Below are 15254 nucleotides of genomic sequence, written 5' to 3'. Positions count from 1 at the left end.
CAAGTCAACTTTATTTATGTAGCACATTTAACAAAACACAATTGATCCAAAGTGCCTCATATAAATACAGCATAATAAGGTGGTAGGTGGTGATGGGAAGGGGGAGGGGTTATAGTGTATTAAAAGCTTGGGAAAAAAATAAAAGACTTTCAGTTAGTCTTTATAAAGTCAATGGTGGGAGAGAAATTCATGTGGGTAGGTAGACTGTTCCAGAATCGGGGGGCAACAATAGAGAAAGCTATCACTCTTTGTTTTTAGATGTGTAATTGGGGACACAAAGAAAATGGAGAGAAGATGACCTAAGCGATCTTGGAGCAGAATTAGGATGTGAAGGGATGTAACTTTTGAGGTTAATTATGTGCTCTACCTAGCCTGGGTATACCCATGCTGCCTTGTGGAGGATTCATTCAAGCTGTTAGGCAGCCTGGATTGCATGGACCTAATTTTCGCCTCAGCCAGGGAACCAAATTTAGAACGGGGCAACAATAATAATGACAAGCAACACATCAAAGCTTGTATTTTGATTTAGAACCAAACCAGCTTTGTTCAAACCTACACACATATCACTACTGAAAAATGCAAGGCACATTTATCAAATGACATTTTGAAGTATTAAAACACTCTACATAATGTCATCTGGTATAGGTTAATTGATATGACTGGCTAGCCTATGAGCTACGCACAGACACTTTTGATAGACATCTGTAGCGCCCAATAAACGGCTCTGAACATTCATAAACCATGCCTCAAAAAATTAATGTTTGGCTCCCAGACCACATCTCAACTGAGATGAGGTCTGGCGTTAATCAGGCTATGCTCTACCAGGAGCCAGTACAGATGAGCCAACAGGAGTTTCAGTACTGTATGCTCATGTTTCTTAGACCCACTTCATAGTCTTGTACCGTAGCTGCATTTTGAACTAACTTGAGTCTATTGAGGGTGGAGTGAGTAAGATCCACGAACAGTATAGTCCAACCTTGATGTGATGAAGGCATGTACAGTATGAGTGTTTCAAGGTCAGAGACATAAAGAGCTTTAATTTAGCAATGGTTCTTACCGGGAAGAAGCTACCCTTAACCACAATATTAACTTACTTATTAAAGATCAGAGAAGAGTCTCTGGACTCTGATTGGGCTATTCTAAAATGTTGACATTGTTTCTTGTTCAACATCAATTTCCCACTTTGGGTAGATGTTTCATATCATGCTGCCTATGAGCCTAAGGCTCCCTGCTCAGTGCCTGATGTTGTCTGGCTCTCTGACAAATGTCACGTACAGTATGCTTCTGTATTTTTGTGGCAAAGTACATTCAGGTTTTGTTTTCATGTATGTTGTGTAAGAAATGTCACGTACAGTACAGTACTCTCAGGAACTGCTTACATGTGGCTACAGTGACATTGTCATCTCTTATGCTTTACCATTCACATTCATTTAGCAGACACTTTTATCCAAAAGACTTATATACAGGTAAAACTTGAAAAATTAGAATATTGTGAAAAAGTTAATTTATCTGAACTACACTGAACCAGACCAGCCTTAGGAACCCTTTTGCAGGTGGTTTGGATTGATAAGAGTGTGACACTTTGAGCCTAGAATATTGAACCTCTTCACAATATTCTATTTTTCTGAGATTTTGGGGTTTTCATAAGCTGTAAGCCATAATCATCAAAATGATAACACATTCAGGCTTCATGTAATGATTCTAGTATATTAGTTTCACATTTTAAGTTGAATTACTGAAATAAATTAACTGAAAAAAAAGGAATATTCTCATTTTTTGAGTTACCTGTATGTCAATTATATTACACAGATCACTCTCCACAAAGCAACTAATGGCTGCCTTGCCTTGCTCAAGAGCACAATGGTAGAAGCAGGGAATTGAACTCACAGCTTTCCAGGCTACTGAATGCTAGGCCAGCTCCTTAGCCACTGCTCTACCACCACCAAGAAACCACAAGAAAACATGTCTTAAGATAGTCTATCTGTTTACATAAATAAACATAATGTAAACATAAGACATAAAATATTATATGACTATGCTCACTGAGAACGGAGGCTAACATTAGCCTACATTTTCACGCAAATGACAACAAGATAAGCAGGATAAGCTAACATTCAGTTGACACTTCATTTGAGTTGACTGAGTCGATTCATGACGCTGTTTTCTCTGATCACAAGCCTGTATCATTTGATTTCCCTTTACTCTCTCATGACGTTAAAGGTTGCGCCTCTGCACGCCGGCGCCGTATTATTAATTCCACCACCGCTACTCGCTTCTCTGCTGCATTTGAGAGTGCTACTGACTACTGAGGCTACTGTCTCCTGTCTTCCTGAACATAGAACAATTGACCTCCTCTTTCTATTCTACCTGCCTTAACATCGTGGACAGTGTTGCGCCCTTTAAAACACTTCGCCCTAAAACAAAAAAAGAACCTTGGCTCACTGACACCTCTCGGTCTATCAGACGAGAGTGCAGGAGGGCAGAACGCAGATGGAAAAAAGATAGACTACATTTTGAAGGAAACATGGGTTAAATATCAGAAAACCGTTAAATCAGAAAAGAACAAATACTTTTCAGATATTGTTCTTCATAACTGGCAACAGGCTTGCTGTTGCTTCACCTTTTGACTTATATGCCTACAGTCCTGCCAAGATACATGTAATATGTAGCCTAATACCAGGGCTGCCAAGTCTCACGCTTTGAGCGTGACAGTCACGCAATTTGACCCATTCTCACACCACATGCCATACTTGACATTTCTCACGCAAAATATTTCCCCATTCAGTGCACTATAAATATATATATTTTTTTTCATGATGATAAACTTTGGTCATTGCCTTGCCGTAGTTCGAGCTCTGATTGACTGACAGCAATAACCAATCCAACAGTCCTTTGTGCCTAAATCTCACCAACCACGGAAGGCATCACGCAATACATACAAATCAGAAGCAACGTAAGGCGGGTCTTGGCACCTCTAACTTATCTTTCAAACACACAACAACGCCGACTCCGACAATTAGATTTAAAACGTTCTACTGCTTGCTAGATTTTGTCCGCTGTTGATTCGCTGTTCCTCCTTGATTTTCCAAGTTAATGTTAAGGCTGCTAAGTCTATAATTGTCACTTGTTGCAGAGCTGTGTAACATTTATTTTCCTCTTTCTTGATAAGTTCACACTTGCAAAATCTACTCTAATCGGAGCTGCCAAATGTCACGCTTTGAGTGTGACAGTCAACAATTTTTCGCCGCCGGCGAACGAACTCTCACGCTTGCCATTTTCTGAAACTTGGCTAGGGTGACCAGATTTGAGTTGGCAAAAAAGAGGACACTTCAGCGGGGGGGGGGGGGGGGGGGGTATTTGGGTATTTGGGTCACATAGGCTGCACCTATGAACACGTGCATTCATACAATTGTGTCAACATACATGGTGATACATGATAATGAGCTTTATTGGCCGGCCCAACACTAACAGAAAAACACTGCCTCAAAAGGCTATTTTGTAGTTGAAAGTTTTAAATGTGCAAAAACAAACTATACATTTGTAGGTTATACAATGTAAAGTATAGTCACAACAATGGTAAAACAAAAATGATAAAAAATAAAACCTAATTGCACAAAATGAGACATTTTTAAAGTTGAAAAGTTGTCCAATGGCTGATACTTTTCAGTCCTAAACTGTCTGCTTTGCAGGTCAGGCATTCAGCTTCGTATTGATCTCGACCGAGACGAAAACATGGAAATTACACGTTTTAATTCGTCAGTGAACTTGCACTTGCGTTTCGGCATAGTTTTGCGCGTTGCAGTGGTAAACAAGGAAGTGTGCGCTGATGAGGTGAATAACCAATTAAATGTTTAGGCCGAGAATATCGACCAATGACGGTAGCTCTAAGGTCAGGCTCTACACTTCAACTCAATGCAAAGCGAACTGTAGGGGGAGGGCGTGATTAGCCTACTATGTGAATAGGTGCGTTTGACTTCATGTAGCCGTCTTAAGACGACTGCAGACTAGACTATTTCTGACATTCTGATAGGTCTTTCAAACATACGTCATGGTTGAAAACCTACCAGAATGTTAGAAATAGTCTCGTCTGCAGTCGTCTTAAGACGGCTACATGAAGTCAAACGCACCTAATGAAAGAGAGAGCAATGCGATGTCTGTAATATTTCGTCACATCCTGATTGGAAAACAATTAATTCCACCATAGTCTGAATGAAAACATGACCTGCTGTGCAGCTCCTAATAGGACGTTAGCTAGTTTGCCTATTAGCTTGATATTGTTAGCCATTTCAAACTACTTATGGCATAACATAAAGCTAACGTTTGCTAGTTTAACCAACTTGTGTAGTCTTTCAAATCTGAAAATAGCCGTGTTCAAGTTCAACTCCAAATGACCTTTTGCAGCAACGAGAGCTGCCGGTGGCAGCAGGGGCGGGGATGCAAACGCTGCTATGAAGTTGTACACTCTCTACTTCCCGTAGTGTAGACTTGGCTAGACTTGACCATGTGACGAATCACGAGGCACGGACCCGCACGGACCCTTGTGGATATGAGGAGGCATCTAAACACCTGCACATACGTCAGGGATGTAAAAGCCAATTAGGGCAAAGACCTGACGTCATGAAGGCAGGGTCTAGGCTCTGCTGCTCTCCGCAGTACCTCCAGACCGGCTGCTCTTTTGCGGAGCAGCCGCCTGGCCACGCCTTGCTCCCGCGATAAGTTGAGGCCATGTGATACCGACTGCCGAGTCGAAAACACGCCCATCTAGACCATCGTGGACAGATTTTTAACCACGTGCATCTTGTGCTGCGCAGTTTTTGTGCTGCGCAGCCAACTTGAACGCGCCTAATGCTGCACGTACCTGACGCAAAGTATCACGTGCACGGCGACGAAGATGTGACGGCAGAACGTAAACGTAGTTACTCCTCCCATGTCAAGTAAAATGACAGAGATGTCTAGTCCCGTCCGAATTGGACATTTATATTACAGAGGTCATATGATAAACCTGCATTACTGTACGTCCCCCCATAAAACTAATCCCGTCCGAATAGGCCTTTAGTCTCATCTGACCATAAAAGCTTTTTCCACATGGTAGCAGAATATTCCAGATGTGTTTTGCACTGAACTCCAAGCGCTATGTTTGGTGAAAACCAAACACAGTACACCACCCAAAACACACCATACCTAGTGTGAAGCATGGTTGGGGCAACATTATGTTGTGGGGATGTTTCTCTTCAGCAGGGACTGGGCAATTGGTCAGGATAGAAGGGAAAATCGATGCTGCCAAGTACACCCAAATTCTTGAGGAAAACCTGTGTCCCTCTGCTAGACAGCTAAAGATGGGCAGGTCATTTGCCTTCCAACACGACAATAATCCTAAACATACTGCCAAAAGAACAAAGCAGTGGCTATTAAGGATAGGATGGTGAGTAGCCTTGAGTGGCAAAGTCAGAGCCCTGACTTAAATCCTATAGAAAATCTGTGGATTGACTTGAAGAGAGCAGTCCATCGCCGTTCCTTACAGAATTTGACTGGATTTTAACAATTCTGCACGGAAGATTGGGCAAATATTCCCTAATCTAGGTGTGCAAAGCTATAATAGACATATCCAAACAGATTGATGGCTGTAATGAAAGCAAAATGAAGCTCTACACAGTATTAAGTCAGGGGTATGATGCCTTTTCCAACCCTGTTTTTCTAGTTTTTAATTTTTTATCAATTTTCAGAATGGTTGACTTTTTTCCATTATTTTGATGTTGTGCAGCTAAATTTGTAAATAAAACTGGAAAAGATTGTTTTTAAAATGGGTTTTGATTTCAGGCTGTAAGACAAAAAAAGTAACTATTTCAAAAGGGTATGATGACTTTCTATAGGCACTGTATATGTTATGTTGTGACAATGTTTGTCAGCCGATCAATATTTAAGTATAGCCTACGTTCATTAGCAATACATCTGAAGAATGTTTTGCAACAGGCTACGAGCAGCATAGCCTTTTAAAAATCTGTTTGAGATAAGCATGTGACATTCTGTGAGATGATTCACAATTTAACAATGAAATGATCACATTTTTGCCTTACTTGTTCATTTTACCCCAAAAACAGAATAAAGTGGTAGTGATCATGCCTGTTTGTAGTAGGCTAGTTGAAGCAAGATGAGCCTACTTTAGGCTATGTTTCGAGACTTGCATGCCCATGTTAAATTGTGATATCACCAGTTAACATAGGCGTATATTTCTCACAGTATGTTAACCTGTGTTAACTTTGACTAAAAGCCCAATAAATTGTTAAAAATCACCCTACTTTTCCAGCAGCTTGTAGTGTAGGGGTATAAGCCACTATTGATGGAATGTTTTTGTCCACGACATCCACGGTTCGAATCCAGCCATCGCCAGGTAGCTAGGCTACATTGTTTCATTTCATTTTTTGCTATTAGCATAGCATGTGTCATATTGTGTGATTAATGCTTAGACGAACATGTATTAGACATAAACTGGTGATGCTTTCAGCCATATGCTATCCATTATTTTCTCTCACTTGCAAGCATTTTGTGAAAATACAAACTCTAGGGGCGGAGGCAGAGCAGAACGCGTTTAAGAAGTAGGCAGGGCCTTTTTGAATATTCACTGATGTTATGCAAATATCACCAGTTAACATAAAAACCAGTTAAACTAGAACACCGGCCTAATGCTGGTTTCGGTTTTGTTGGAGGCGGCTGTTGGCAAAAGAGAAAAAGAAAAGGGAGAAAAACGCTCTGTTTATCCAAATCAGAGGACCTAAAATAAGGTGAGATAGACTTTACTAGTCATCGATTGAGTTAAGAAAGTTGGCGAACTGGCATTTTAAAATGCTAAGCCTAATGTTAGGTCTAGGCTACGGAGTTCTAGGCTACGTGACGTGACGCAGAATGAGCACGAGGAGGATATTGCCGAATGAAAACATAGAGCTGCAAGTGCTCAATATAATTCAGACCACGTTATTTTTTTTATATGACTAAGTGAACAGTGTATTTAACATGTAGCCTACATACGTAGCTTGGCCTGTGAAATCTAACACACGTACAGTGCTGGTAAAATGGCACAATGGTAGGTAGGCAAAATAGCGATTTGGGAAAACTGAGGAACAGGGCCTTCAATATATGACAACGAGATTGAGTGCAACATAAAACAATTAACATTTTTAACAAGAATCCTTTATTGATTCTAAAATGTTACATTAATGGTTCTCTCTGTGTGCGTGTACCCTTGGCTACTTCCTGGAGGAGTGTCTGGGTAGGGCAGTGAAGGTCAGGGAATTCTGGGAGTTGTTGGCTTTCATGGCTTTTTTTTTTTCGGTTAAGAAGGCACTGACTTCAATGATGACTTTCTAATTACACAATTTAAATACGTGTTCGTGTTTGTGTCACATAGCCTACCTTTTGAATGAGAAGCCCTCAAAGATGACGATGTCTTTTCAGATAATGAATTTATATAGCCTACATTTTCAGAGCTTTGCAGAGGCGAAATTACACAAGATATACGTCTGATCTGATTGGATTTTTAAATTCAACAGACAAATGTGCTTCTATTCATATAGTTTCACTAATATGTGTGAAATATCAAAGGAGCCATTAATACTGCAAGTTTAACATAAAGGGATTGTTCACCACAATGCTTAAAATGACTTGAAGCCTCAAAGAGCTGTAGTTGTGGAACCATTAGTGATACAGATAGCCTATTCTTTTTTAGATTTATGCATAGGTTTAGTCTACAAACACCTGTGTTTTTTTTTTTCTTCAGATTTTTTGGAGAGGGTCACCTGACAAAATTTGCTGAACTTTGGTGATTTCAAATGGAATGACCCTAAGGTGGAGCTACAGGATTCACCTTCTTCAGGAGTCTGTCTTTCTGTCTGTGTTTCCATTCATTGAATGGATAAAAACATGACAGAGAAGAATTACTGTAAGCACAAAGAATACAGAAATGAAATTAATACAACAGTGTAATAGTGGGTGTCGCGGATACAACACTGTGATGGGGAGTTCTCACTGCAATTAATATATCTGATTTTGTGGAGGGTTTACCTTTAGATTGTACACTGGACCTGTGTAGACGATTACTTGGCTGTTTTAAAATAGTACAATGTACAGAAAATACCATCCTTTAGGTAAGAAAACTATATTACAGTTTTTCTAAACCTTCCAGCCTTGTGTCCTTTCTCAAACTACATTTACAGAACGTCTGAAAGTTTTTCTTGCAAAATCAAGCACATCGCCTCATAGCAGTTTCACCTCAATACCAAACAATATGGGAGTACTGATCCAATGTGTGAACAATGTGTTCCCTTAACATGAGCAGTGCACAGTATATGGAATGATTGAAACTAGCTATGTTGAATCAGGTTAAACTGGTTGGACTGTTTTTCTGGATTCAGTCTCTCAGTTGCAGCAAGTAGCCCATACCATTGTCATTTGTTGTAGATTACACAACCTAAAATCCCTGCAGTGGTCCAGTAACATTAAATAGCATAAGAGGATTAAATGTGTCATCCTGGAATTGGTTTTCAGGTGTTGTGTGATATCTCTGCCTCCCTAGGCCTTGTCTTAATCTGAATTGCTATTTGTACTTGTTGTGAATATGCAGGCCACAAGAAGTAAAGTCCTTTTTTTATGTTTTTTTTTTTTGTTGATTCACTCACTTTTGGTCATGACATGCTATCCAGCAACAAAGGGTTCTATTCACTAGGCTAAGCTAAGCTAGCGGTGGCGCTGTTGTTTCTGCTACTACAACTACTATCACTGATGATGATGGTGATGATGTTTCTTGTTGTTATTTCAGATAATCAGGGCATGGCATCTGAATTGAGAATTGTGCTTTTGGGGAAAACTGGGTCAGGCAAGAGTGCCACTGGCAACACTATCCTTGGAGAAAAAGTGAAGAAAGTGTTCATTGAAGAAGAATCTCAAGAATCTGTAACCATAGCATGCTCAAAGGAGAGCAAAATGTATGTGGGAAGACACATCTCGGTCATCGACACTCCAGGGCTCTTTGACACTAAAATGACTGAAGGGCAACTGAAGGGGGAGATAGATAGATGTATGGTGTTTTCTATGCCAGGTCCTCATGCCTTTCTACTGGTTATGAGACTCGGGGTTAAATTGACAGCAGAAGAGAAGAATGCTGCCAAGTGGGTCGAAGACAACTTTGGGGAAAACGCATTTAAACACACCATCATACTCTTCACATTCAAAGATCAGCTGCGTAAGGCCGTGGAGGACTACATCAACAACCCTGAAATGAAGGAGATTCTTGACAAGTGCAATAATAGATATGTCACCTTCGACAACATAAAGGAATGCGATCCCTCTCAGGTTACAAAGTTGTTGGAGAAAATTGATGAAATGGTGGCATGGAACAAGGGCCCTTACACTAGTGTGCTGTTTGAAGAGGCCCAGAAGAGGCAGCAGGCCAGGGAGAGAAAGGAAAAGATTGCAGGACATCTAAATACACTGGGGACGTTAGCTCTTGGAGCAGCAGGGGGCTTTGCTGTGGTAGCTGGCCCAGGCCCGGCTCTAGTGGCAGCAGCTGAGGAGTTAGTAGTTCCTGCTGTGGTGTCGGCAGGTGCGTCAGCAAGTGCAGGTATTCTCTCCAAGCTGGCTAGTTGGTATTGGAAACCTAAGTAATATGATTATCAATGATATTTACCGTTTTTGAACCCCGGCTCAACAATGCACTAGTATTGATGTAATATCATAGCAGTGACCTAAGTTGATGCATTTTCTAGATGTGTTTTAAAAATAAAAATACAATTATCTGCCGTGACTTCATTGGTGTCTGTCTCATGTTGACCCTCGAATGAAATGTCTTGCTCATTTGAAAGGTAAATTCACAACAGTTTTAACTACTGTATCTAGTCCCTCTGCTCCTCCATGTTCCCTAAAAGTCTAAAATGGGCAGTATTTGTCATTGTAAAAACAACATTCTGAATATTGAATACTACTACTACTACCACTAATCTTTCATACAAAAAAATAGATATTGGGCAACTGTGGGAGGAGAGGTAAATGTTTGGTTTTATTGCTGCCTGGTTCCCATGCCTTACATATGACTAGGGCAGCCATGGTGTACTGGTTAGGGCTTTGGGCTTGTAACCAGAGGGTTGCTGGTTCGATCCCCGACCTGTCCACCACGGCTGAAGTGCTGGTTGGGCAGGCAGCTCACTGCTCTGGGTTAGTGTGTGATTCACCTCACTGTGTGTGTGCTGTGTGTGTTCACTAATTCGGTTAAATTGGGTTAAATGCAGAGAAGCGAATTTCCCTCACAGAATCAAAAAAGTATATATTCTATTCTATTCTATGAAAGAAGAAAGAGCAACAATAGAAAAAGTGTAACAAGCACAACTGCACAACCCCAAGCATAGCAAATGTATTTAAAGTCACCATCATATGGCTCACACGTGAAGATCACCTACAGTTAAAAAAACCTGTGGTGAGATAAATCAATGACACGAGAGCAGAGAATCAATGTACATACAGTGCCTATAGGAAGTCATCATACCCCTTTGCAATAGTTACTTTTTTTGTCTTACAGCCTGAAATCAAAACCCATTAATTTAGTTGCTACACATGTACAGTAAATGACTGAAGTTAATTGTGAAGATTTGTGTGTGCATAGTGATTAATGTAATTCTGTTTTCAATAGCAAACAACATCCTCGTTGCTCTGCCTCGTTGCTAGATCAATGTAGTAACCATTTTAGAAAAGCAATAAGCCACTCGAGTCCATGGTTTATACTGTATGTTAGAACAGCAAAGGGGGTGTAAAATACAGTATATATATATAACATATATATATATATATATATATAACATATTTGTGTGAAGGCTATATTGATTTTTTTCATTGAAATTTTTTACTTTTTTTTTTTTTTTTCCCCATACACAACCTCAATATTGAGTGCTCCGTTATGCTTTAGCTGTGAGTCCTCATCATGGATTTTTTGTGTTAGACACATATAGCTATCAGAAAATAACAGTAAAGTGTGGTGCCCTCAGTTCACACTGATCGTGAAAGTGGGCCTCTGGCTCATAGACTAAGTTACATACATAAGGGAGCAATGAGAATCCTGATAAAGACATATTTTACAATAGATGGTCCTAGATGTTAGTACAGTGTCCACCCCTGTCCATGGATCCATGTGTGTGTGTGTGTGTGTGTGTGTGTGTGTCTGTCTGTCTATCTGTCTGTCTGTCTGTCTCTGTCTGTTGTAAGTTTCCGGTGTGCTGCTGCAAGCTGGGGATATGTTCATGTTCCTTCTTCCATCCAGCTTAGGGTACAGCTACTTTTTCTCTATTCCAATCACCCCACCTACAGAATAAAGGAAAGAAGACAATACATTAGCCATTACAACCATCTCCCTGTGGGACAGACTGCATGAGTGACAGACGACTCTATTTTGACATCACTAACAGCAGCCATATCAAAGACATTCACACATTTGAAACATACAGCAGAAACAGGAAGTCCAATATCACTGGACCAATCACAAGCGCTTAGAGAATGGCGTCGAAGTGGACCAGTAGGGATGGCTGCACATTCCCTTCATGGTGTAGCATTAGGATTCTCAATGTCATTACGGCCTAATGGATTTCTGTTTTCACTGAGACATTTGTCATGTCAGAAGCATGAAACAGAATGACCGACAGAAAGAAAGACAAACATGAAAGGAACATTGTAAGTAGTGCTACGAAAGGAGATATTCTCTGAGGAGTTAGTGGGTTCTCACCCTAGTTTCTCCAGTTTACAGAGTGGGTCCTTCACTAGAGCACAGAGCGGCTCTACAGCTGCGTCACTAATCTGCCAATTGCACATCAGGTCCAGCAATCTGAGAGTTGATGTGCGTACCTTCAGAGCACGGGCCAGATAGGAACAGCTCTTATCGGTCAGATTGCAGTCAGTCAGCCTGAAACACAGTTAAACATCCCAATATTGATCACCAATCCTAAAAGTGCTACCCAAGAAGTGTGTGCAAACCGTTTTTCGGTCCTATTCCTCAGTGCTTTATTTGAGCAAACTAAAATACTGTCTTGGTTCTCCTTCCCTTTCCGCCTGCACTGTTAATTTTCTGCCTGAATCCCCAGCCGTGAATTACAGGGCCACCAATTTTAGCAACCATTATGTGGGTACCCATCAGGTTACCAGATCCGGTGCAGGATTCTACCCACCACACACACACACACACACACACACATACACACAAACTCAATATATGAAATGATGCATACCATAGTTTCTCCAGTTTGCAGTTTTGATGACAAAGAGCAGAACATAACACTTCGACTCCTGAGTCCAGCAGCTCATTGTGAGCCAAGTGCAGTTGTCTGAGAGTTGATGATTGTGACCTCAGAGCAGGGGCTATATAGCAACAGCTGTAATCAGTCAGATTACCGCTCCAGAGCCTGAAACAGAGTTACAAATCTGAATATGAATCATGTACCATCTACAGTAGTCACACACAAACACACACACACACACACACACACACACACACACACACACACACACACACACACACACACACACACACACACACACACACACACAGGTGGCAGGGCAGTGCCTAAGGAGCTGGTCTACCACACAGTAGCTTGGACAGCTGTGAGTTCAATTCCCTGCTGCTACTACCACCCTTGAGCAGGGTAAGGCAGCCCTGAGTTACTCTGGATACAAAAATATCTTGCAATGACACCACCTGGGCTCCGTAGAGTAGTGATTCTGGTGTCTTTGAAAGTTCCTCTTATTTCAGCATTCAATCATAATTTGGATTACCACCTGCCTTTACCAGGCAGAAATATTCTATCATGAAACAGATGTGCGCTTTCATGGGCAGTTTTCATACATACAGGGACATACCTAATTAGGCACATTTTATGATTCTCCTCCATCTTTTAACTCCCACTTTCCCCTAACCCTCCTATTAATGAAAGGGCAATTTGCCATTTTAAGCTCTTGCAATAGGCAGTCTGGGATTTTATCTAAGTGCATCCTGTGTGTACATACCTCGCTATGTTGTTACGTGCACGTTACGAAACAAATACACCTGAAATGGGTGCAAAAGTGTTAGTACATCTGATCCAGAGACTCACACAGTGTGTTACTTACAGGGCTGATGTGACTGCTGGCAGCAGCTTCTGGATAACTAAGTCAGGACTGAGAAGTCCAGTGTGATCTTTCTCTGGTGTCTTTAAATACTTTTGCAGGTCAAACTCAGCCAGCCGCTCCTCAGACATCTTAAACTTAAATGTTGTACTCTTCCACTCTCCTGGTAAGAGCATCTCTACATGCAGAGTTCCTGGGTTGATTTTGTATTCCACTACAGCATGGTGATTCAGCTCATTCAGACAGTAGAAGAGGTTGCTCCTTCTGTCTGATTTATCCTTTTGATCTCTGATCTTCTGTTTGATATACTGGACTGTTTGCTCTGGTCCATGCGATTGGCTGCTGTTCTGTGGCAGTAGATGCTTTAAGAGATTCTGATTGGACTCCAGTGAGAGGCCCAGAAGGAAGCGGAGGAAGAGGTCCAAGTGTCCATTCTTACTTTGTAAGGCCAAGTCCACTGCAGTCTTGTGTAGGTCATGAAGTGTTGCAGCACTGAACAGAGTAGAGAGCTGAGAGGTTTGCTGTTGGTCAATCATGTTTCGCTGTCTGTTTTTGAAGCAGAGAAACACATACAGAGCAGCAAGATACTCCTGGATGCTCAGATGCACAAAGCTGAACACATTCACAGACTCCTCTCTGAAGATCTGAGTACACACTCCTGAGTACACTGATGCTTCTCTGACATCAATGCCACACTCTCTCAGGTCTTTCTCATAGAAGAGCAGATTGCCTTTCTCCAGCTGTTGGAAAGCCAGTTTCCCCAGTTTGAAAATCACTTCTCCATCATCTGTATCTTTTCTCTCTGTGTACTTGACATTTTTTATGTGTGTCTGAATGACCAGGAAGTGGGTGTACATTTGAGTCAAAGTGCTTGGCATCTCTACTTTGTTTGATTCTTTTGATGTTGTCCAGCAGAAGACTGGAATGTGGCACATGATGTAGAGGCTCCTGGATGACTTTATGTGTGCGATGGTTCTGCTGGCCAGGTTCTTATCAATGATTTTCTTCCTGAAGTACTCCTCTTTCTGTGGGTCATCGAATCCCTTTATTTCTGTCATCTGGACCACATACTCACAAGGGATCCGATTGGTTGCTGCTGGTCGGGTGGTGATCCAGAGTAAAGCGGAGGGAAGCAGAACACCCTTAATGAGGTTGGTCAGCAGCACGTCCACTGAGGCTGGCTCTGTCTCATCACAGTTCCGGTTGGAGTGGAAATCTAGAGGAAGTCGACACTCATCCAGACCATCAAAGATGAACATGACATGACTGCTGAAGACTGAAGAAGGATGTTTTATTTCTGGGAAAAAGTGCTGAATAAGATTCACCAGACTGAGTTTCTTCTCCTTCATCAAATTCAGCTCTTTGAAAGCAAGAGGAAATATGAAGCTGACATCCTGATTGGCTGTTCCTTCAGTCCAGTCCAGAATGAATTTCTGCACCGAGACTGTTTTTCCGATGCCAGCTACTCCCTTTGTCAGCACTATTCTGGGTTTGTCTTGTCTGGATTTAATGATATTTTCTCCTTCATTTTCCAGGAGGCATCCTTTTCTTCTTTCCTCTTCCAGTAAGTGTTTAAAGATGTCACTGTGTTTGATTGCTCTACCTGCTGCTTCTCTCCAGGATGCCCTCTCTATCTGCCTGACCTCATGTTCCTCATTGACCTCTCCTCCTCCCCCCTCTGTGATGTAGAGCTCTGTGTATATCTTATGGAGGAGTCTGGTGTCTCCCTGCTGTGGGATTCCTTCAGTCAGACACTGAAACTTCTCCTGCAGGTGAGATTTGTGTATTTGCTGACATCTGTGTCTGAAAACCAAAACACATGATTAAAGACTAAATCAATTCATTCAACAACATCCATGCATAGTTGCATACGCACATATGTACTTACATGAGTCAGTGTGATGTGGGTAGATCTCTCTCTCTCTTTCTCTCTCTCTCTCTCTCTCTCTCTCTCTCTCTCTTTCTCTCTCTCTCTCTCTCTCTCTCTCTCTCTCTCTCTCTCACACACACACACACACACACACACACACACACACACACACACACACACAGCATAACTATCAGCCTTTATCAGAGTTTTACTTGAAATACTTCAGAGACTATTTCCCTTCATTGCTCTTCCACAT

The 15254-nt window shown here is 41.4% G+C and overlaps 1 protein-coding gene across 4 annotated transcripts; it reads left to right on the top strand.

Moving 5' to 3' along the window:
* Nucleotides 1-6679: 6679 nt before the first annotated feature.
* LOC134068228 (GTPase IMAP family member 7-like) lies at nucleotides 6680-9786 on the top strand. 4 transcript variants are annotated; one of them, XM_062523882.1, is made up of 4 exons: nucleotides 6680-6779; nucleotides 7772-7933; nucleotides 8062-8138; nucleotides 8810-9786. In XM_062523882.1, the coding sequence occupies exons 3-4, from the start codon at nucleotides 8114-8116 to the stop codon at nucleotides 9652-9654; spliced, it is 870 nt and encodes a 289-aa protein (XP_062379866.1). In that variant the 5' UTR covers nucleotides 6680-6779; nucleotides 7772-7933; nucleotides 8062-8113; the 3' UTR covers nucleotides 9655-9786. The 4 variants fall into 4 exon arrangements, with proteins under 4 accessions (XP_062379866.1, XP_062379816.1, XP_062380033.1 ...); XM_062523832.1 differs by lacking the exon at nucleotides 8062-8138; XM_062524049.1 differs by lacking the exons at nucleotides 7772-7933; nucleotides 8062-8138 and having other exon boundaries at nucleotides 6688-6779.
* The last annotated feature ends 5468 nt before the right edge of the window (nucleotides 9787-15254 follow it).

The sequence above is a fragment of the Sardina pilchardus genome, chromosome 1 (assembly GCF_963854185.1).
Source record: "Sardina pilchardus chromosome 1, fSarPil1.1, whole genome shotgun sequence".
NCBI classification, from domain to species: domain Eukaryota; kingdom Metazoa; phylum Chordata; class Actinopteri; order Clupeiformes; family Clupeidae; genus Sardina; species Sardina pilchardus.
This window is presented reverse-complemented; position numbering and strand designations above follow the sequence as displayed.

Bases quoted from the DNA above. Each gene is read 5' to 3' on its own strand.
- LOC134068228 (XM_062523832.1), top strand. From the start codon at position 7,903: ATGGATAAAAACATGACAGAGAAGAATTACT. The intron at 7,934-8,809 runs GTAAGCACAAAG...TTGTTATTTCAG, and splicing joins CATGACAGAGAAGAATTACT to ATAATCAGGGCATGGCATCT.